Genomic DNA, 21,495 nt, shown 5'->3' with positions numbered 1-21,495 from the left:
GGTAACCCCTTAGGCAATCTTTCCCTAAAGTGGCCACTGGGAGGTTTTGAGCCGACTCATTGATTTTTACTTCAAGAAGCTGCTGCCACACATAGCTCTTGGAGGCTCATGCAGCTGAAAAGGGAAATTGCCACCCAAGATGCTGACATTGGGAAAGTCAGTGATCATTCTGCCACTGAATGTCAACAGACAATAATTAGATTGTCTTGTTGGAGATGGCCATTGCCTTACATTTCAGTGATGCCAAGTTTACTTGCTGCTTGCCTGGATATTGTCCCGATCTTACTGCATTTGTCCATGGACTGTTCCTATATCCAAGAAATTGTGAATTGTGCAACTATCAACCTTCAGACTTTGTAATGGAAATGTCATTGATGACTCTGCTGAAGGTGAGTTGACTTCAGACACTATTGCAGGCATTTGACATTGTAGTGACCTGAAGCTGAGATGACTGACCCCCAACAACCACAGTAATCTTGATTTATGCTATGTGTATCTCGAACTGGTGGGGTTTTCCTCTTTATTCCCATTGACTCAATTTCCTCTAGAGTTTGTGATGTCATCATCACTGGCAATTGCTCACTAATAGGCATGATTATCCACCTAGGAAATTCCTCATCACTGGTCATGGATTCTATGGGTCCTTGTGTAGCTTATGAGCCCGATTCTAGAGCTACATCTCTAACCACACATTTGCAGTTGTTTCCAGAGGTGGAATTGCTCCTTGGCCTTGAGATTGTTGGCATTCCTTTCTCTGGTTCCTTTTCTATATTTCCTCTTGCTGACTGGTGTTCTCAAGGAATTGTGCCACTTCATATAGGAGGTTCCTCTAAGATGATTTCTTCTGAACAAGGGCTTCACATGCAATAATATCTATGCCCCATTTCTCAAGGGAAATCTTCAGGGAGACTTTGAGATGCTTGCTTTGTTCTCCTCTCATTCAAGCACCAGCCTTGAGCTGGGTAAAGATTTGCTTTCGCAGTCAGACCTCAGGCATCCCAGCCAAGTTGATTTTGGATCACCACGGCTTCAATGGTGGTGTTTGTTACTGACTTCTTCAAGGGCACTGTATGCCTGGCCTCCTTGCTGATGCAGAGAATCCTTCTCAACAGCGATGGTACCTCACAGGCCTTGATGTGGTATCTATACGTAATTCAAGTTCTGCAGCCAAATAGAAATCAGAATGATGATTGCCTTAAAGACAAGAATCTTGGCATCAGTACGTCACAGTTGTCAAAGACTCTCATCCTTGGGCATCCATAGGCAGCACTTGATAGACTGGGTCAAATGCTCCCTTGATGTCAAGGGCAGAGACTCTCACCTCACTTCTGAACTTCAGCCCTTTTCATCCACATTTACACCAAAGCTGCAATGAGGTCAGAAGGTAAGTAACCTTGGTGGAATGTGAATTGAGTTGTAAGCAGGTAAATGCTAAGCACGTGATGCTGCTGATCCTCTCCACCATTTTATTGATGATCACAAGTAGTCTGATGGGAAAGTAATTGACCTAGTTAGATTTGTCTTGTGTGTACAGGATATATTTGGGCACTTTTCAGGTACACTTATTGAGCAGATGCCAGTGTTGTGGCTATATGAAGTAGCTTGGTTAGAGATGAGGCAAGTTCTGCAACACAAATCTTCAGCATAGAAATATTGTCGGGGCCCAAAGCCTTTACAATGTCCACTGCTTTCAGCCATCTTTTGATATCACGGAGTAAATCAAATTGACTGAAGATGCTGAGAACCAGTGCTCTGAGAGTCTGCAAACACTGATTCGCCATGCCAATGCTTTGGTTTTGGAAGTCACTGTGATGCATGAACCTTGGAAGTCTATGCCAAAGAAATTACAAGGAATACACCTGAAAATGTCTGGAAGAGGCTGAAATCAATCACTCTCTCAGCACTTCTGGCTTAAGATTGTTGCAAATGTTTCAGACTTATTTTTTGCTGTTGTGCCAGGCTTATTGAGACTATCACTTACGAAGATAGTGTTTGTGGTACATTGACCTCCAGTGAGTTTAATCATTCATGACTGATCAGGTTGTGGATTGCTTTATCACTTGCTTCTTATACACACCAGTGGACTGTATTGCAGCTTCACCAGATTGACACCTGATTTTTAGATATGTCCAGCGCTGCTCCTGGCATATACACACACATTTTCCATTGAAACAGGGTTGATGGTAATGACAGGATAGGGATAATGGCAGATAATGACAGACCCATGAGGTTGCAGGTTGCCTTGGAGTATGATTCTGTTACTGCTAACGGCCCACAGCACCTCATGGATGCCCAGTCTTGAGTTGCTAGATCTCCTTCAGTACAACAGAGGGAAATACATGACAGCAAAATTTCCTTAACTGTTCCAAATATACTTTAACAACTAAGTGTACACTTAAGGGGGAAAAAATTGCAAGATCTAAAACAAAAATGATCACAACTGGAAATTCCATTCACCTTTTAATCAGAGTGGATGAGAGTTCTTTTTCCCCAAACAAATTTGCTTAAAGGGCAAAGGTTAAAAAAGAAAAAATTTGTGTACTCTCAGCTCTCCCAGAGGTCCCTTTAAAATCTTTTCATTCATCAAAGCTATTAATGTTCTGAATGTACAAATATTTGGCTCAGTTAGTATGGTGGTAGCAGCACAGAATACAATTGAGGATAACTTTACTGTGAAAAAAAGGGTTTATGCTCCATAAGCACTTTGCAGTGGTCACTCTAACCTATACTTTCATTCACAGATTCAATTATGGCAGGCAGATTGGTGAGGATAAGATGAATTGTGTTCTTCCGTCTCGTTGGTTCCCTAACCACCTGCTACAGACCAAGTCCAGCAGCTATGTCTTAATTTAGGACTCAAAAGCTTGGCCAGTAGTAGTGATACCAAGCTACTCTTAGTGACTACCATTAAAAGTATGTACCCTTGCCAACCTCATTGATTCCTCCAAGTTGTTTTTGACATGGGGGGAGTACTATCCATCAGCTTAGAAAAGGCAGTACGTGATAAACTGGTGATTTTCTAGACCATGGGGGAACTCCATTGTATACATCCCTCGAGTTTGAAAAACTGTCACAAATTCACCACAATGTTTGAAGTTAGTTTTGTGTATATATCTAGAAGAGCAAAACATCTTGGGATATTGCTGATATTAAAAATGAAATGGCAAGCCCATTAGATATTGGAGCAAAGTTAAGCCATTTGGTCTATTGAGACTGCTCTGCCATTCATCATGGTTGATGTGTTTCTCAATCCTATCATTCTGCCTACTCCCTGTAACCTTGATCCCCCTATTAATCAAGAACCTATCTCTGTATTAAATACACTTGATGACTTGGCCTCCGAAGCACTCACGGAAATGAGTTCCACACATTATCGATCCTCTGCCTGAAGAAATTCCTAGTTCTAAGGTCATCTATTTTCTGAGGCTGTGCCCTAGGGTCCTCGTCTCTCCTATGAGTGAAAACATCTCCATGCTCACTCTATCTAGGCCTCTCAGTATTCTGAAAATTTCAATCGGATCCCTCCTCATCCTTCTTAACTCCATTGTGTACAGACCCAGAGACCATAACCGCTCCTCATATGACAACCCCTTCATTCCCAGAATCCCTTCTAGTCAACCCTACACTGTCCTCAGCCAGTCAGCCAATTTCCTATCCACATTAGTATTTTATCCCTATCGCCAAAGGCCTTTATTTAGAGGCCATCAAACAACACCTTGTCAAAGGCCTTTTGAACAAAGAGAAGAACAAAGAAAATTTACAGCCCAGGAACAGGCCCTTCGGCCCTCCAAGCTGGTGCCGATCCAAATCCACTATCTAAACCTGTCACCCAATTCCTAAGCATCTGTATCCCTCTGCTCCCCCCCTACTCTTGCATCTGTCCAGATGCATCTTTAATGAATCTACCGTACCTGCCTCTACCACCTCTGCTGGCAACGCGTTCCAGGCACCTACCACTCTGTGTAAAATACTTGCCATGGCTATCCCTCTTAAACTTTTCACCTCTCAACTTGAAAGTGTGACCTTTCATTATTGAATCCTTCGCCCTGGGAAAAAGCTCATCTCTATCTACCCTATCTATAACCTTCATGATTTTGTAGACTTCAATCAGGTACCCCGCTCAATCACCTTTTTTCTAATGAAAACAATCCTAACCTACTCAACCTCTCTTCATAGCTAGCACCTTCCATACCAGGCAACACCCTCTTAAACCTTCTCTGCACCCTCTCCAAATCGTCCACATCCTTCTGGTAATGTGGCGACCAGAACTACATACAGTATTCTAAATGCGACTGAACCAATGTTGCGTACAATTTTAACATGACCTGCCAGCTCTTATACTCAATACCGCCCGATGAAGGCAAACATACTATATGCCATCTTGACCACTCTATCCACTTGTGTAGCAACTTTCAGGATACAATGGACCAGCACTCCCAGATCTTTCTGCTCATCAACTTTTCCCAAGGCTCTTCAGTTTACTGTATAATTCGCTCTAGAATTAGACTTCCCAAAATGCATCATCTCACATTTGCCTGGATTGAACTCCATCTGCCACTTCTCCGCCCAACTCTCCAGTCTATCTATATTCTCCTGTATTCTTTGACAGTCCCCTGCTACTCCATCAATCTTTGTGTCATCTGCAAACTTGCTGATCATACCAACAGTGCTCTCTTCCAGATCATTTTGGAACTAGCTTTTCAAAAAAAGTTTAGCAAACCATCTTTAATTTCTATATAACCAATTTGTATTCAAGTAGAAAAACCCACTCCATGCAAATAACACAATGAAGGATTCCAATACAAAACAGGGAAGTACATTACATCAAAATTTCTTTAATGGTCCCAAATATACTTAAACAACTAAGTGTACACTCAAAAAAAATTGAAGAAAATGCAAGATATGAAACAAAAATGATCACATCTAGAAATTCCATTCACTTTTTAATCAGAGGGGATGTGAGTTTTTCCTCAAAAAATTATGCAGTTTTAAAGGGCAAAGGTTAAAAAGAGAAAAATTGTGTACTCTCAGTCCTCCCACAGAGGTTCCTTTAAAATATTTTTGTTCATCATGACCATTGATGTCCTGAATATACAATGGGAAGGCAAGTCTTTGAACAATGAGAAAAACTGCTGGCACTCCAGGGAAGAATTACTGTTGGACATCACGATGCCCTCTCAAATTCCCAGTGACCTTCTGACACACCATTACAGACCGAACCAAAATGAGCCAGTCATGCTACGTTTTGTAGCACCAGAAAACTCGCCACCCTCACTGGATGCTGCTTTATATCTTCCTTCCCTGAGAAAGGGGGTAGAGTGAGGTCAAAGCCTGGATACGCTCAAGTGTCAAGGTCCAAATCCTTTGTTCTCAACTTTAGTTTTGCTGTTTCCCCACTTGGCTGGATTGGCACTTGATCAGCAGAATTCCACGTGTACATTTATCTGTGTAAGACAGAACTGTTCAGCCACCCTTTTCTGAGCCTGGTGAAATTTGCAGATCACCAAATGCCATTGGGCAAGGCTAAAGGAGATCACCATTAGGATCCAAGCCTAGATTTCTTAGTCAAAGGCGCCGATTGTTCTTTTTCATCACCATCTTCCTCTTCTTCCTCTTCCTCTTCATCATCATCTGGGTAATCTACAAGGCCGATTAGACCACCCTGCACAAGTAGTAAGAAATTTACAACAGATAAATATACAGTGGTCAACATATTTCAAATGCTGACTGTAGCACAAACAAAATAGCTCATTATTCTGAAGTGTTGTTGGGAAATCAGAGTTAACATTGCAATATAGTGCTCTATAATGGTGAGACCAATCATGTGTCCATAAGAATGATTCAGACCCTCTAGTTGCTTGCCATTTCAATATACCATTGTTCTCACAGAGACATTTCTGCTGCAGCTGGAAGTAAGCATCTCATTTTTGTTTAGGCCATTTACAGCCTTTAGGACTTGACACTGAGCTCAACAACCTCAGATTATGAATTGTGTCCTCCACTTTGATTACACTCCCTCCCCACCCATGGTTTGCTCTTAACAGAACTGACCTATCTTCTACTATTTATACATCCCAGTAACACCTATTCTTCACCACCTTTTCTTCTCAAGCATCATGGTTGTTTGCTCTAACCCCCTCAGCATCTGTTTCACTTGCTTCTCACCCACGTCAATGGTATTAAAACTATCATTCTCCAGCCCCTTTAGTTCCAACAAAGAATCATAGCACAGGCAAAACGTTAACTTGATCACACACTCTCCAAAGATGCTGCTAAACCTGAGTTTCTCTACCACTTTATTTTTCCTTCAACTTTACAACTGTTCAGGAGGCCATCAATTTTACAATATCTATATCCCTGCACCTTAAATCTCATTCTCATTATGTACAATTTTACAGCACAAAGAAACCCCAAAAAATGCTCATGCAGCTGTTTATGTATCACACAGGCTCCACAATTCTAACCCCCATCATTTTATTCCCTTCTTTCTTGAGCAAATGTATAGATTCCCCTTAAATGCATATATACTATTTGTCTCAGACAATCCTTATGATAGCAAGTTCCATATTCTAACCACTCTGGGTAAAAAGCTTTATCCTGAATTTCATTGTTTTTCCATGATTTACCATGAGGAATTCCACAAAACATCAACTAGTGTAATTACAACTGTACAGATCAGGATGAAGGGCTTGCTATTTCAATGAAGGGTTTATGCCTGAAATGTCAATTCTCCTGCTCCTTGGATGCTGCCTGACTGGCTATGCTTTTCTAGCAACACACTCTTCGAAATTGTACAGATCATAAAGTTATCCAAGTAAGGGACTGTCCTGCCCTTTCAAGTACTCTTCCATCTAATAATATCAGATATTCCAAACATCGGGCCATTAATACTAACCTATAGGCTCTTGTTACTTCATATGTCACAAAACTGCTCGGTCTCAACAGGGCGAAAGACTTATGTAAAGCTTCTCACAAGTGCTGTGTATTCCAAAATATTTTAGTCAATCAGATACTTTTGAAATGCAGCCATCGTTATAATATAGGAAAAACAGCACATCATCTGTGCTTGCTGGAACTTCTTGCGCAATGTGATACTGACCAATGAAACCTCTTTCCTCAACGTTGATCATGTTATTAATATTGGCAAGAAATTGGACTTAAGGCCAATGCTCATTTTTACATCTTGAGGGCAAATGTGACAATGTTTAATCCAAAAGATGACACTTCTGATGTTGCAGTGCTAAGTGAGCACTGCACTAGGGTGTCAGTGTAGACTGCTGTGCCTAAGTCCTGGAATAGGAAGATAGTGACCAATTACCAAGTACATTACCAACTGGCACCACCAGGTTTATTCCTGGAAAAGAACTGTGGCCTGACAAGGGATTGGGCAAACTGGGACTGTATTCTCTAGATTTCGCAAAGATTGAGAGCTTATCTCATTGAAACTTACAAAGTATTTGAACAGTAAATGCACGTCAGGTGTTTCCCTGTTTGGGAAGTCGAGAACAAGGGGTACAACTTAAAAATAGGAGGGATGCCATGTAGGACCAAGATGAGAAGTTCCTTCACTCAGAGGTCTGTGAATCCTTGCACTTCATTTCTCCACTGTGGAATTCAATCTTTGAGTATCTTAAAGTAAGGACTGCTCAATTTCTGATTACCAATGGTGCAAAAAGTGATGGCATAGCATGGGTAAAAAGCATTGAAATAGTTGATCAGCTGTGATCATATTAAATGGTGAAGCAGGCTTGATGGGCTGAATGGCTTACTCCTGTTTTTATGTTCCTAACTGAGCCAGGATACATACAGAAACGACAAATTTGAGAGTTGTCCTGAGCTATGAACAACTGATAATGGATTGGCAAAAGCTCTGACAATGTTTTTTTTATTTTACTAAGGAAAGAAATGGGACCCAATTGCTACTGTGCCTTCCAACGATCAAAACATTGTTAGCAAAGACCTAGGAGTATTTGCCTGAATTGGAGGGTTGACAAATGCCATGAATCAATTATTAAAGGCTATAACTTCAAAGTAAGAATTATAAATTTTAAATTAATTTGACAATACAGTTGGGAAGTTAGCTAATCTGGTTCCTGACCATTATTCAGTGACCCTGACTGCAAAGTCCTCTGTAGGACTACTCTTGGCAGTGTTACTCAGCATGGTGTAAGTGCGGACTGCAGATATTGGAGATCAGAGTCAGGAGTGCAGTGCTAAAAAAGCACAGCAGGTCAGGCAATATCAGTGGAGCAGGAAAATCGACATTTCGCACAAAAGCCCTTCATCAGGAATGAGCCCTTTCCCGTCGATTTTCCTGCTCCATGGATGCTGCCTGATCTGCTGTGCTTTTCCAGCACCACACACCTGACAGTGTTACTCAGCAGTCAATCTTGTCATTGAAGCTTTGGTTTGATTTTTAAATTCAATGGATACATATTTGGTTGGCAGTTCTGATGCATGGTCATAGGACCTGAAACCCTGACTCTGCTCTCTCTCTCTCCACAGAAGGTGCTAGACTGCTGAATTTGTTACATGTTTGATTTTATATCAGCATATAATTGAAAAAAGACAGCAACCATCCCCAATTATTGTGACATACACGTTGTCAAGGTTGCACAGATGAGATTCAACTAAAGTGGTTGAACACAGAACTCAGCACTCATTTTTTGATTAGATTAGATTACTTACATTGTGGAAACAGGCCCTTCGGCCCAACAAGTGCACACCGACCCGCCGAAGCGTAACCCACCCAGACCCATTCCCCTACATTTACCCCTTCATCTAACACTACGGGCAATTTAGCATGGCCAATTCACCTAACCTGCACATTTTTCGACTGTGGGAGGAAACCGGAGCACCCGGAGGAAACCCACGCAGACACAGGGAGAATATGCAAACTCCACACAGTCAGTCGCCTGAGGCGGGAACTGAACCCGGGTCTCTGGCGCTGTGAGGCAGCAGTGCTAACCACTGTGCCACCGTGCCGCCCACTTTTTTCCCCATATTTGTGTGACTTTGTACAAAACAACTGGAATTAAAGACCTGAGATTGAACAATGATTTTGTAGCCAATATTTTGTTCATGCAATTACACAATAGGAAGGAAAAGTAAACTTGATTACAATATGATGGATAGGAGATAATCAGATGGAGGGGTCAGGCTGCAGCAATTATCTGAAATGGCCCCAGCATTTTTGAAGACTCACTTAACTCCAATACAATACCTTGGTGGTAATAGCTGCCATATGAGGTGTGCTTTTGGCTATTGTGCCAGGTGACCCTGGAGATCCCGGGGAACCCGGTGACCCAGGTGCATTACTCGAGGCTGAGTGGCTGGTGAGGCTGGACTTGCTACTTCCACCACTGGAGAAGGAAAGCTTAAAGCTGGGACTTTGCCTCCCGGTCAGAGTGTTTTTCGTCAGGATCTCCTTTTCATCCCCGTCCTTCACTAAAAACAGGGGAAGGTTATAATTTACTTCAAAGATATTTAAAACAGTATCTTACATAAACACCAGTTTAAGGTTAATACAGATAAAATGTTTCAATGCAAGTCAGAGTCATCTCTTCAAAACAGAAGGGACAAATTCAACTTCTAAATACAAAGAATTGAATGAACAAATTGTAGGATTAATTTCTCAAATTAAAGTGCACTTAACTTTTCTGTCATTAAACTCCCAATAAATTCTTCTTCTAACACTAAAATTCATCAAAAAAACTAAAATTATGTAGTGAATATTACTGTATTTGAATGAAGTGAATTTCACACAATATATGCAAACAGGAAATAGAATGGAATATTAACAATAGAGAATCTTCTCTCAAGGTCATGCATAATGAAAAGGAAATAGGATTACGCAGTAGTCCACAATGGAGCCTGCATTCTGTCATAATGACTTTTGTAAAACTGTTATTGAATTGTAAGCAGTAAGATCTAAATTAAAGCAAGATCAAAACTGCAGCTCTCCCTCTCCCCCAATTAATTAGATCCCTCTCAAACTAACAGCCTTAATATTTTATATGGATTCAATTTCTTTGCTAGGCCTACATTGGTTCAGATACATAAATGTTTAGTTTGACATATGAATAATTTCACAATCTCAAATTGTACTGTGATTTACATGTTATCAGTTGCACTTTCCTGCTATATTGCTAGTCATCTATTTACCAAAGCAAGAAGTAGGATTCAGTCTGCCTTCCACAACTGTTTATTTGTGGTCCATAGTTCAGTGCAAACTCCAGCCTGCTCTCTCCCCTTCCTGACCAACACTCAGTGGGGAAAAGTAGCCTTCTTTTTAAACCGCCACCAAAACACCAGTATTACAAAATTTAAAAACAATTATCAAAGCACTAACTATTGAGGCAGTGCAAATAACTAATATACAGAAAATAAGGGAAAGAGGGAGGGAGCTAAATGAAAATGAAGTTGGAGATAGAGAAAACCAATTCAAATACTTGTTTCAATGTGCATTATCTGCTTTCTATGGTCTCTGGGACATATCCTGGCTGATTCATTTCAACATTGCCACTCTACCACAAGTGTTGACTGCTACTGAGATGTGGTTCCATGGCTATTAGAAACACCCTATTGCCAAAAGGTCAATGTTCTTACAAGAGTCTGGATAAATTAGCTCCTCATCCTTCGGATAGGGCATTACTGCCAAGACTAATTCTGTCGTTTGGCATTTCTGTCATTTGATAAACGTCAGAGTGGGATTCTGGATCGATTTCTATCCCCACCTTTTGAGCCCAAGGATGCAGAAGCCAAATCTAACATTCTCCCCAGTCCACGTGGTGCCTTTTGCCCAACAGGCCATTGTGAAGCTGCTTTTTGAAGACGGTTTGTCAAGCAGATTTTTCACTTGTCAAAATATGAACTCCCGTCTCCATATGAAGTAATAGGGCATCCACCATCATGAGAGAACTGAGACTGGGGAAACTTTCTGTGCTAGAGAGCACTGCTCAACCTGAGAGCCATTTATTCCTGCAGTTGAGTAATAAAAAGAAGAATTTACACTTAATTGGCAGATTCCATACATTTTTTCCTCTCCATAAATTTGCCAAAATGGTCCATGATTTCGTCATCATTTTTTGACTTGTCAGTTGGTAGTAGCACTGGCTCCCCATCTTCCATTTCATCCTCATCTGTGTTGAACCACATCTCCTCCTCTTCCTCCAAGGTGCGGGCATCTCGTCTGTACCTGTTATTCCGCAAGATGGAGCGCATACTGTATTTCAGAGATAAAATAAAACATCAGAATACTTTGCCATAGTGGGAATGGTAGTGGTTAAAACGCTGGAATAGTAATCCAGATAACTGGAGTTCAAATCTCACAATGGCAATAAGAATTTCAATTCAATTGGAAAAAAGATGCAAGGAGATATATTTCTTAGTAAATTAATTGGTCAGGAAAATATTGGATTGTTGCAAAATCCCAAATAGTTAATTAATAGGGAAAGAAATCCGCCATCCTTACATGGCTCTTAACGGTCAACAATAACAATCTCAACTGCCTTCTGAAGCATGCATAAGATATTCAGTTGTGTAAAATCAATAGAAGTACAATCTGCCAATTTCAGAGGCATAGAAAGGGAGAGGAAGGGGAAGATGAGAGAGATGGGGAAGGGACAGAAAAAGTGAGCACACAAGTGCGAGGAATACATTTAACCCTAGTCTACTCATCAGATCAAGGATACAAATTCACGATGTACACCAACAGCATATCTCAGACGTGACAAATGCAAGCAGCTGTCATTAAAAATAAGCATTATGCTCAGAATTAAAAGTAAAAGAAGTGTGTTGTCTATGGTCCAGAAAAAATCTGGCAGAAATGAGACAGGATCACTTCACACATTTCACTCACTTTGACTTGTAACACCAAATCACACTTCTATTTTCTATCCCTTCTTTCCCTAATCAACAAACTAAGAGACTGCCTCCAGTTTTCCTTCCTTCATATGATGTTCTAAATTAAAAGTTTGAATAATCTAACTCAAACTTTTTGGTTTACCAAACTCTTTTCATGCAGCCTTTTCAACATTTTATGTAACGCAGCCAATGAACTGGAGCTTTTTACAAGTCCTTAAGGAAGAGAAATTATATTTATTGAAAATAATCACCTGTCAAGTTTTGGATTATCCTGCCTTTCCCTTTGCTGCTCATAACGTAGTTTCAACCCTTTGAACGTCTGCACATAATCCACATCTTCAAGTGCTTTCCAGTAATTTTCTATGACGTGGGCTGTTAGCGACTTGATGTCTTCCTGCATAAAAGAACAAGAGACTATTTATTAGATTAGATTCCCTATAGTATGGAAACAGACCCTTTGGCTCAACAAGTCCACACCAACTCTCCACCCAGACCCATTCCCCACATTTACCCCTAACTAATGCACCTCACACTATGGGCAATTTAGCATAGGCAATTCACCTGCCATGCACATCTTTGGATTGTGGGAGGAAGCTGGACCAATCGAAAGAAACCCATGCAGACATGGGGAAAATGTGCAAACTCCACACAGACAGTCGACCAGAATCGAACCCGGGTCCCTGGCGCTGTGAGGCAGAAGTGCTAACCACTGAGCCACCATGTCACCCCAGGTTTCAGTCTCAAACAAAATCCTACAACTGTCACTTATAAAGGCAACAGAATTAAGTGGTATTTTTGCATTAGAAATTCTCTCAATTTTAGGTTTCAACATGGAAATGTACTTAAGTTGAACTAGTAATATCAGAAAACACAAAGTTTAACAAAGCTGGGGACACCCTTGAGGTGTTTTTTTTTAACCTTTCAGAAGCTTACAGGTATGTTGTGTACAGTTTCTCCTGTGACACTTAGTATTTGAGACTTTTCTTTTTCTCCAGTGTTACAATAAGTAAATCAAATATAAACTAAATAGTCTCTGCAGAACTGGCTTTTAACAACCTGCAACCTGATGTTCAATCCTATACCTTGGCTGGAAAGGACATCTAAGTGACCTACTTGGAGTTTTGAAGATCTACTACAAGATATGGCACTAAACCTGTACAGACTCTCCAGCCTATTTCCTCCACCTCCTTGACTGTGCACTGTAGCAGTGTGCCAAGATAGGGCTCTCAACAGAATGAGATCGCCACCTGCCTTTTGTTGTAGTTGCTTTAATAATGTGTGGGTAAGATGGGGGCACACAAAGCTAGAGAACTGAACCTGCCTTTGCAACTAGTTGCTTTCTTTGGCATTATGACCAAGATTAGGTACAGCAGTACGAAAGACTGAAGCATGTACCACCAACACTGTGGTGTTGCCCATTCTACCCTAGTTCCCACAAACCAGCTTCTTTTGCTTGGCAGAAAGACAGCCAAACTTACCACTCTGATGAACTCAAACATTTCAATGATGGCTGAATTCAACAAATTATATCGGGATCCATTATTCAGAAATGCCTTCATCACAGCTTCAAACAGAAAGGCTTTCATTATGTAGCGATTGTAGAACTCATCTTTCAACCCAATTATCTTTCTCATGAAGCGAAGTGCACCTGAAATTAAAATAAATACAGGTTCAAGCATAAAACACCGAACCTAGAAAAAGAACAGGTAAGAAAGAAGAGATTAATTTATTAAAAGAAAATCAGCCTAAAACTTACATAATGCGACAAAGGCATGCTTTGAGCCCATGAGTACAAGTACTCTCCGTAAAATGTCTTTGTTTATGATGTAGTTCTTGATATGGTAGGTATGATGTTCCACGCAGAAGGTGAGCAATTCCAAAATTAAGGCCAAAAGCTGGGCTGTCTGAAAATCATCTGAGGAGTAAAGCAAGAATCTGGTTTGGTCATGTTAAAGCAATGTTTTTGCCTAAAAATTGTGCTGAAAAACAAGTTATAAGCAAGTTATAAGAGGTAAGCAGGAAAGTAGAGTTGAGGTCACAATTGGACTAGCTGTGAACTTATCAAATGGCTGAGCTAGCTCAAGGTGCCAAATGACTTACCCCTATTCCTAATTGTATTTTGTAAATTAATTATCTTGAATTTTGATTTTCTGTCACATCTCAGTGTTCAAAATAAAAAGTCAAAAAGAAAAATGGATAACATAACTTGAATATAACACACAAATAGAAATTATTGGTTTTGACAGGTGTAAACTGCAGAAGTTCAATTATAAGTTTATAGTGCAGTAAATGGCTTTACATGTGAACCAGTGATTTATTCTCCTTTCTTAAAAAGTTCACATCTTAGGTAATGTTTAGAAAAAAAGAATTTTTAACACCTTATGTTTTCCTTTCTTGAAAGGAAAAGTAAACAGGTTAACTGGTAATGCATGTCTTTGTACACTGTGGGACTTGCAGTTACAAAAGGTTTCGGCTTTGGCTGTGTTTGCTGGCACTTGCAATTGTGGACAACAATGGCACTTGTGTCAATTTGAGAATGCGCATGCGTACAATTCCAAACACATTATGTTATCATGTAGAATTGTGTGACTTCATACGCAAACACCACATTGCTAATGTGCAGGGAAGCACGGATATGAAATGGGCTTCAGTGGTAGGATATGGGAGGAGGGAACGTTGGTGAGAGGAGGAATTCCTGGAGGTAACAAGGGAACAGGACCCAGGTGTCGAGTGGCCCTCTTTCTGCTGTCCTCCTCCTTTTTCTTCCAGCTAACCCTCCCGTCCCCCAAAACCCTTTGAATGTGCATTTGTGACTTAAAGAGGCGCATGCACTAGTCAGCAAACAGTCATGAATGATCTGAATGTGGGGACGAATTGTAATAATCCAAATTTTCTTATGACACCAAATTGGATGCGAATGCAAGTTGCAAAGAAGATGCAAACAGGATTCAAGATAACTTGGACAGTCTAACGGAATGGACAAGAACATTCAGAAGAAATACAATGCTAATAAGTGAAAAGTTATTCACATTGGTAGAAACAGAAAGGCAGATTATTTTTCATTGGAGGGGGAGTGGGAAGTATTGGTGAACAAAAGGAAATAGTGATCAGTTGTGAGCTAATTGAATTAAGCAGATTCAAAGGGTTAAATGGCCTACTCCTGCACCTGTGTTCCTACTATAAGTCCACAGGTAGTTGCAGAAAATACAAGTATGCAATAAGAAAGTTTTGAATCATAAGATGTACAGATTTTAGCACTTTGAAAATCACATGATTGTACATCATACCAATGCTCAATATAGTTATTCTTTAGACCAACCTAAATTAAATTTTGCATAATTATCACACAGTGCTCTGCTTCACAACAAAGATTCAATAAAGGAAACAACCAGCTACTTTGTAGATTGCCAGCTTCACTTTCTCTTGCAAATTGTGGACTCAAGCACACAAACTTCTTTGAGTTACCTTCTTCAATGGTTCAAGGTAAAATTGTTGCATTTTTTGTAGGAGTACAGGGAATTCTCAGTGTCTCAATCACCATTCCCCCATCAATAATCACTAAAAATCGTCACAATTGATAATTCATATTGAAGTTTGTGGAATCAGCTTCTATATAAAATAGTGGCCTCATTTGTCCATACCACCATACACATTGTACATCAGAAAGTACTTCAAAGTAATTAGAAACTCTTCAATTATAATCTATTTTTCAGAGTCACTGAACAGAAATCTCTGCTAACACCATAGAGAAATGACGACAACAATACATGGTTATAGGCTGAGACACAACATCAGGCTCTTTTGCAATCACCTTCATCAATCTATACCACACTTCCTTTGTGCCAATTTTAATTCCTTCAATGCCACATCTATCTAGAATTAACTCCAATTGAGAAATAGCATCTTCAGTGATTAATAGGTAAGAATGGAAACCGGAGGCTATCGGGAAGCTATGTTCTTCATTTAAAAACTTACCTCGTGGGAACAGGAGCCTTCATTTCTGCAGCTGGACTGGCTAGAGTGGAAACAAGGGGGCTGTCGGTAAGGTAAATTGTTCATTTAAAAACTTACCAGCGTGCAGAGGACTCTGGGCCTTTTCTCCCCCCTACATGTATATAAAAGTTGGGTGTTTGCTGGATACCTGAATAATTGGGGCTCATTCTGGCGTAGGTGGGACCTCTACAAACAGGATGGTCTACACCTGAACCAGAAGGGTACTAATATCCTGGAGGGAAATTTGCTCATCGTCTTCGGGAGGGTTTAAACTAATTCAGCAGGGGATGGGAACCTAAATTGTAACTCAAGTGTACAGGAGGTTGAGAATAGTGAGGTCATGAATAAGGTTTCAAGGTCATAGGAGTGTACCGACAGGCAGGAAGGTGGTTTGAAATGTATCTACTTCAACGCCAGGAGCATCTGGAATAAGGTGGGTGAACTTGCAGCATGGGTTAGTACCTGAGACTTTGATATTGTGACCATTTCGGATATATGTACGGAGAACGGACAGGAATGGTTGTTGCTGGTTCTGGGGTTTAGATGTTTCAGTAAGATCAGGGTAAGTGATAAAAGAGGGGGAGGTGTGACATTGTTAGTCAAGGACAATATTAGGGTGGCAGAAATGATGTTTGAGGACTCATCCACTGAGGTAGAATGGGGTGAGGTTAGAAACAGGAAAGACGGTCACCCTGTTGGGAGTTTACTATAGGCCTCCAAATAGTTAGAGACGTAGAGGAAAGAATTGCACAGATGATTCGGGATAAAAGCCAAAGTAACAAGGTGGCTGTTATGGGGGGGGGCTTTAACTTTCCAAATATTGACTGGGAATGCTATAGTTCGTGCACTTTCGATGGGTCAGTTTTTGTCCAATGTGTGGAGGGTTTCCTGACGCACTATGTAGATAGGCCAACAAGAGGCGAGGCCACATTGGATTTGATACTAGGTAACGAACCAGGCCAGGTGTTAGATTTGGAGGTAGGTGAGCACTTTGGTGATAGTGACCACAATTCGGTTACCTTAACTTTAGTGATAGAAAGGGATAGGTATATAGAACATAGAAGAATACAGCGCAGTACAGGCCCTTTGGGCCTCGATGTTGCGCCGATCCAAGCCCACCTAACCTATACTAACCCACTATCCTCCATATACCTATCCAATGCCCGCTTAAATGCCCATAAAGAGGGAGAGTCGACCACTGCTACTGGCAGGGCATTCCATGAACTTACGACTCGCTGAGTGAAGAACCTACCCCTAACTTCAGTCCTATATCTACCCCCCCTTAATTTAAAGCTATGCCCCCTTGTAATACCCGACTCCATACGCGGGAAAAGGTTCACACTGTCAACCCTATCTAACCCCCTAATCATCTTGTATATACCATAGGGCAACGGTTATAGCTGGGGGGAAAGGCAATTATGATGCGATCAGGCAAGATAAAGGATGCATAGAAGAAGGAAGGAAATTGCAGGGGAAGGGCACAATTGAAATGTGGAGCTTGTTCAAGGAACAGCTACTGCATGCCTTTGATAAGCATGTACCAGCCAGGTAGGGAGGAAGTAGTCGAGCGAGGGAACAGTGGTTCACTAAAGAAATTGAATCTCTTGTCAAGAGGAAGAAGACGACTTATATTAAGATGAGACGTGATGGCTCAGTTAGGGTGCTTGTTGTTTGTCATTTTTATAAATCACCTGGATGAGGGCATAGAAGTATAGGTTAGTAAATTTGCAGATGACACTAAGGTTGGAGGAGTTGTGGAAAGTGCTGAAGGAAGTTGCAGGTTACAGAGTGACATAGATAAGCTGCAGAGCTGAGCTGAGAGGTGGCAAATGGAGTTTAATGCAGAAAAGTGAGAGATAATTCACTTTGGAGGGAATTCAGAGTACTGGGCTAATAGTAAGATTCTTGGTAGTGTGGATGAGCAGAGGGATCTCGGTGTCCGTGTGCGTAGATCTCTGAAGGTTGCCACCCAGGTTGATAAGGTTGTTAAGAAGGCATACAGTGTGTTAGCTTTTATTGCTTCCACAGGAATCAAATTAGTACATGAATGATTAGGAATTACAAACACAGGGCACAGGTATCATGGGGCTGGACTGAAAAGTAAATCTCTAATCCCTATTTTAGGATAAAATCAGTACATTGTTCAATGATTAATATTAATTTGTGCCTTTAGACTCACTCTCTGCTCTTATTAATTTACTTAACGTTATATCTACTCCAAAACTTTTTCTTGATTTCCTGATTCTTAGTTTAAACAAATATTCTAATTTTGGAAGAGTGATAAAAAAAAAGTACACTGACAAGCAATCACTTATCAGCATTCCTGTCACGCTTTTAGTAATAGGAGGATGTGTCATGCCTGCAAATATTCTATAAAACAGTTACTCAATCTGCACTTGATCTTCCCAATGAAGTGGAGACCACATGTTGAGCAGTCAATGCACTGTACTAAACTGAAAGCAGCATTTTAAAATTGCTTTCACTTGGCAAGTGTGTTTGGGGCAATGGAGGAAGAAGGAAAATAGCACATATTCCATCTCTGCACTTGTATTCACTGTCACTAAAACAGATAAACCAGGTCTCTCTCAATATCTCCCTTGGTATTTTCTCTCTCACATGATTGCTTTTATCAGTTCCAATATATGCAACGCCTTATATTTGCCATCTCTGAACTTGATCATTTACTGAACAATCCAGGTACAAACACCTTTGAGCACGCTCTGCAAATCCTGGCTACCTCACTGATTCTAATTTTAAGATCATAAGATGCGATGCTTGCTTTGAGACTACTAGCTCAAACATTGTGCCTTCCAGAATGGGGAGCATGCACTCAGGTGACCGAGACTCCCTCAAGCTCATTTCTTTGCTTTGGCAAGTAGTTGATCTAGATCCAGGCTTTATCTGTGATGGCTGCTGACATAGCTTTGGAACTAGTCATTTGTACAATTGTTTATTCCAGATCTACTATTACCAGGAAATGCAATGTCAGTAATCAATATTGGATATTGCCTTTCCCAAATAAGATTTCGGAGATTTGAGGGAAAGCTTCACTTGATTGTCTGAAAGTTACTCCCCATGGATCACAAGTAAATACTGTCTAATCAAACTATTATGACACACTTCTGAACAGATGGGGTTTGAACCTGGGTCTCCTGGCTCAGAGTTAGGTATATTACCACTGTGCCACAAGACATCCCAGTGTACACTGCAACATCTTCATTGTCTGGAATGTTCAGGATCAAGTCATTACAGTATTTTAAATTTTCTCGATTGTAATGTTGTTAGAAAGCCTTATCGCAAGTATGACGGAAGAGGCTGCAACATAGTGGTGTCACTGAATAGTAATTCCAAACCCCAGGCTAATGCTTTGGGAACAGGGTTCAAATCCCACCAGATAGAGACTTGAATGCAATAAAAAGCATGGAATAAAAATGGTGAGTATGTGACTATTTATGATTGTTGTAAAAACCCATCAGGTTTACGAATATCTTTTAGGGAAGAGCATATGCCATCTTTTATCCAGTTTGGCCATCATATGACTCCAATCCTCAGCACTATGGCTGGTACTTACCCTCTATTACAAATGGGCAATAAACGCTGGCCTACCCAGCTGAGCCCACGTTCCAGGAACAAATGAAACAAAAGATTATAAATATTCACATGAAGCAAAACAGTGATAGATTATTATTAAACACCAAGAAAAATTGTTATTTATTCAAATACTGCATCTTCCAAATTATCACATCTGAAGTATCGTACTAAAGTAGTATCATGTATTGCTTTAGTAGACTCAAAAAATTTCCAGACAACCAGTGATTCAGAATATATATTTCTGACTGGAGTGGTTATAGTGTAACTGTTAAGCAGCAAGGACATTCACAGATTTTTCAACTTTTGGATTTTTGTAGAATATCTACTTGAATTATCAAAGTTTGCACATGCTTGACATTAAATAACTGAAACAAAATCAAGTAGTTATTTGGCAAATTTAGCTACTACTTATTCATTTGATCAGGGGGATAAACAAGTGTTTTAAATGCCTTCCTCATTGCAATAACATTGACTGCAGTAAATGAGGAAAGAGGTCATTTTTGGTTTCTGCCAAGCGAAACAGCTAATGTCAGCAGACCTTTTCCTGCTGTGACATTTTAAGAATGAATGACACCATTAAATTGTCCTTCTTTGGTACAGGACTATTCAGGACTAGAGAGAAAGTCCTTCAATTCTGGCCCACCAGAGGAAATTCATTCAGGAGCAGATAGGTAAAAATCCAAGTATTTGGTATCACTTAAAATGACCGATAGCGTGAACAAAAGGTTGCTTATTTTCAAAACCATCTCCCAGTCAAATAAATAGCTGGAATGGAACAAACGAGGCAGAAAGCAACAAGACTTTGAACAATACGAGTATGTGGCATTGCCTGCTAACATGGCTACTATTAAAATATTTAATTAATTCTTCATAAAAGCTCCAACAGCAGTCGTTCTGCTCAGTTTGAATTAGTTTCTAAATGTAGATTAAATTAAACAACCGTAACCATTTTGCTTGAAATTGCATGTTCGTAATATAAAGCTTCATCATCCAATATACTATTTAAACTTTTTATTACTTAACATCAATGATGCATATCTGGCAGTATAATTAACATCCCATGATCTGTTCATGAGTGACATATTGAGTAGAAGCAAAAGACGTATATAATAAAACAATTCCTACATTACTGAAAACCAAAGTGCATAATTTCACTTAAATATACATAAAATCACAGATGCAGAATATTTGCTACTTTCCTGCTTTTGTATCAATGGAAGACATTAGTATAATCAAAACAAAATCTTAGTTTGCATGGTAACAAGGACAGAATTGACCATAACATTCAAAAACACATTTGAGTACAAAACATGTGTTTGGTTTAGGTAGTCAGCTTCCATAAGAATTTCAAGGAATTGGAAGTTGATTTTAGATACACATAATGAAATTTTTAAAAACTGACTTTATATCATCATTTGCCAGAACACTCAAATTTACTCACAGCAATCTACTTAACCATATACTTAGCTGGGTTCAATAAACCTAAAGCATTGTGTCTCAAGAAGTTGCCATTAACAAAACCAAGCAATGATTCAAACAAAATTAAAATACAAGATGTTATTTCACAGGCATGGCTTTTTCAATCTGCATGTTTCAAATGTAACAGAGGCACCAAAATACTGTACTTCACAAAATATATCCATCACCGAATTCTTGAAACCGAGCTTTATCTAAATATTAAACATGCCCACAAATAAAAAGAGCACATAAAAGTTAAGCACAGAACAGGAAAATTAACCCATATCCATACTCTGGAGGATTTATCTTATACATACTGCCTAACTCTGACCATTTAATCATGCTTTCTCTCAAGAAAAGCCAGGCTCTTAGTGATTTTGCGCAGCTTTTGCTGCGTGGTTCCTGCTGCAACAATCTGCAGCCCTTTAGAAGGCTTATTTTATGGATAGCCATGCATTTGATGGAAATGCAAGAAAGGCATCAAGTGAAAAACTGAAGAACCTCAACTCAACCTTGGAATCTTTGAAAACATAATTACAAACAATTATTTTGCTGGAAAAAGTTAACAACAACTGGCTTCTGACCCAG

At 39.9% G+C, this 21,495-nt stretch overlaps 1 protein-coding gene across 3 annotated transcripts in view; it reads right to left on the bottom strand.

Annotated features, from left to right (window-relative positions):
• Positions 1-4,815: 4,815 nt before the first annotated feature.
• The window catches only part of ppp4r3a (protein phosphatase 4 regulatory subunit 3A), a 138,534-nt gene continuing 121,854 nt past the window's right edge, over positions 4,816-21,495 (bottom strand). For 2 of the 3 annotated variants that reach the window (XM_043696928.2, XM_043696926.2), the window contains exons 10-15: positions 13,622-13,780; positions 13,344-13,513; positions 12,117-12,259; positions 11,034-11,224; positions 9,224-9,447; positions 4,816-5,662 (exon numbers count right to left, since the gene is read on the bottom strand). In XM_043696928.2, coding sequence (XP_043552863.1) covers positions 5,540-5,662; positions 9,224-9,447; positions 11,034-11,224; positions 12,117-12,259; positions 13,344-13,513; positions 13,622-13,780 — 1,010 coding nt within the window. In that variant the 3' untranslated portion in view covers positions 4,816-5,539. Of the gene's footprint in view, positions 5,663-9,223; positions 9,448-11,011; positions 11,225-12,116; positions 12,260-13,343; positions 13,514-13,621; positions 13,781-21,495 lie in introns of those variants that run through there. The other variant, XM_043696929.2, reaches the window with a different exon arrangement.

Source organism: Chiloscyllium plagiosum, unplaced genomic scaffold (genome assembly GCF_037043375.1).
Source record: "Chiloscyllium plagiosum isolate Xiang-an unplaced genomic scaffold, Cpla_swu_hap1 HiC_scaffold_8, whole genome shotgun sequence".
Taxonomy (NCBI): Eukaryota; Metazoa; Chordata; class Chondrichthyes; order Orectolobiformes; family Hemiscylliidae; genus Chiloscyllium; species Chiloscyllium plagiosum.
This window is presented reverse-complemented; position numbering and strand designations above follow the sequence as displayed.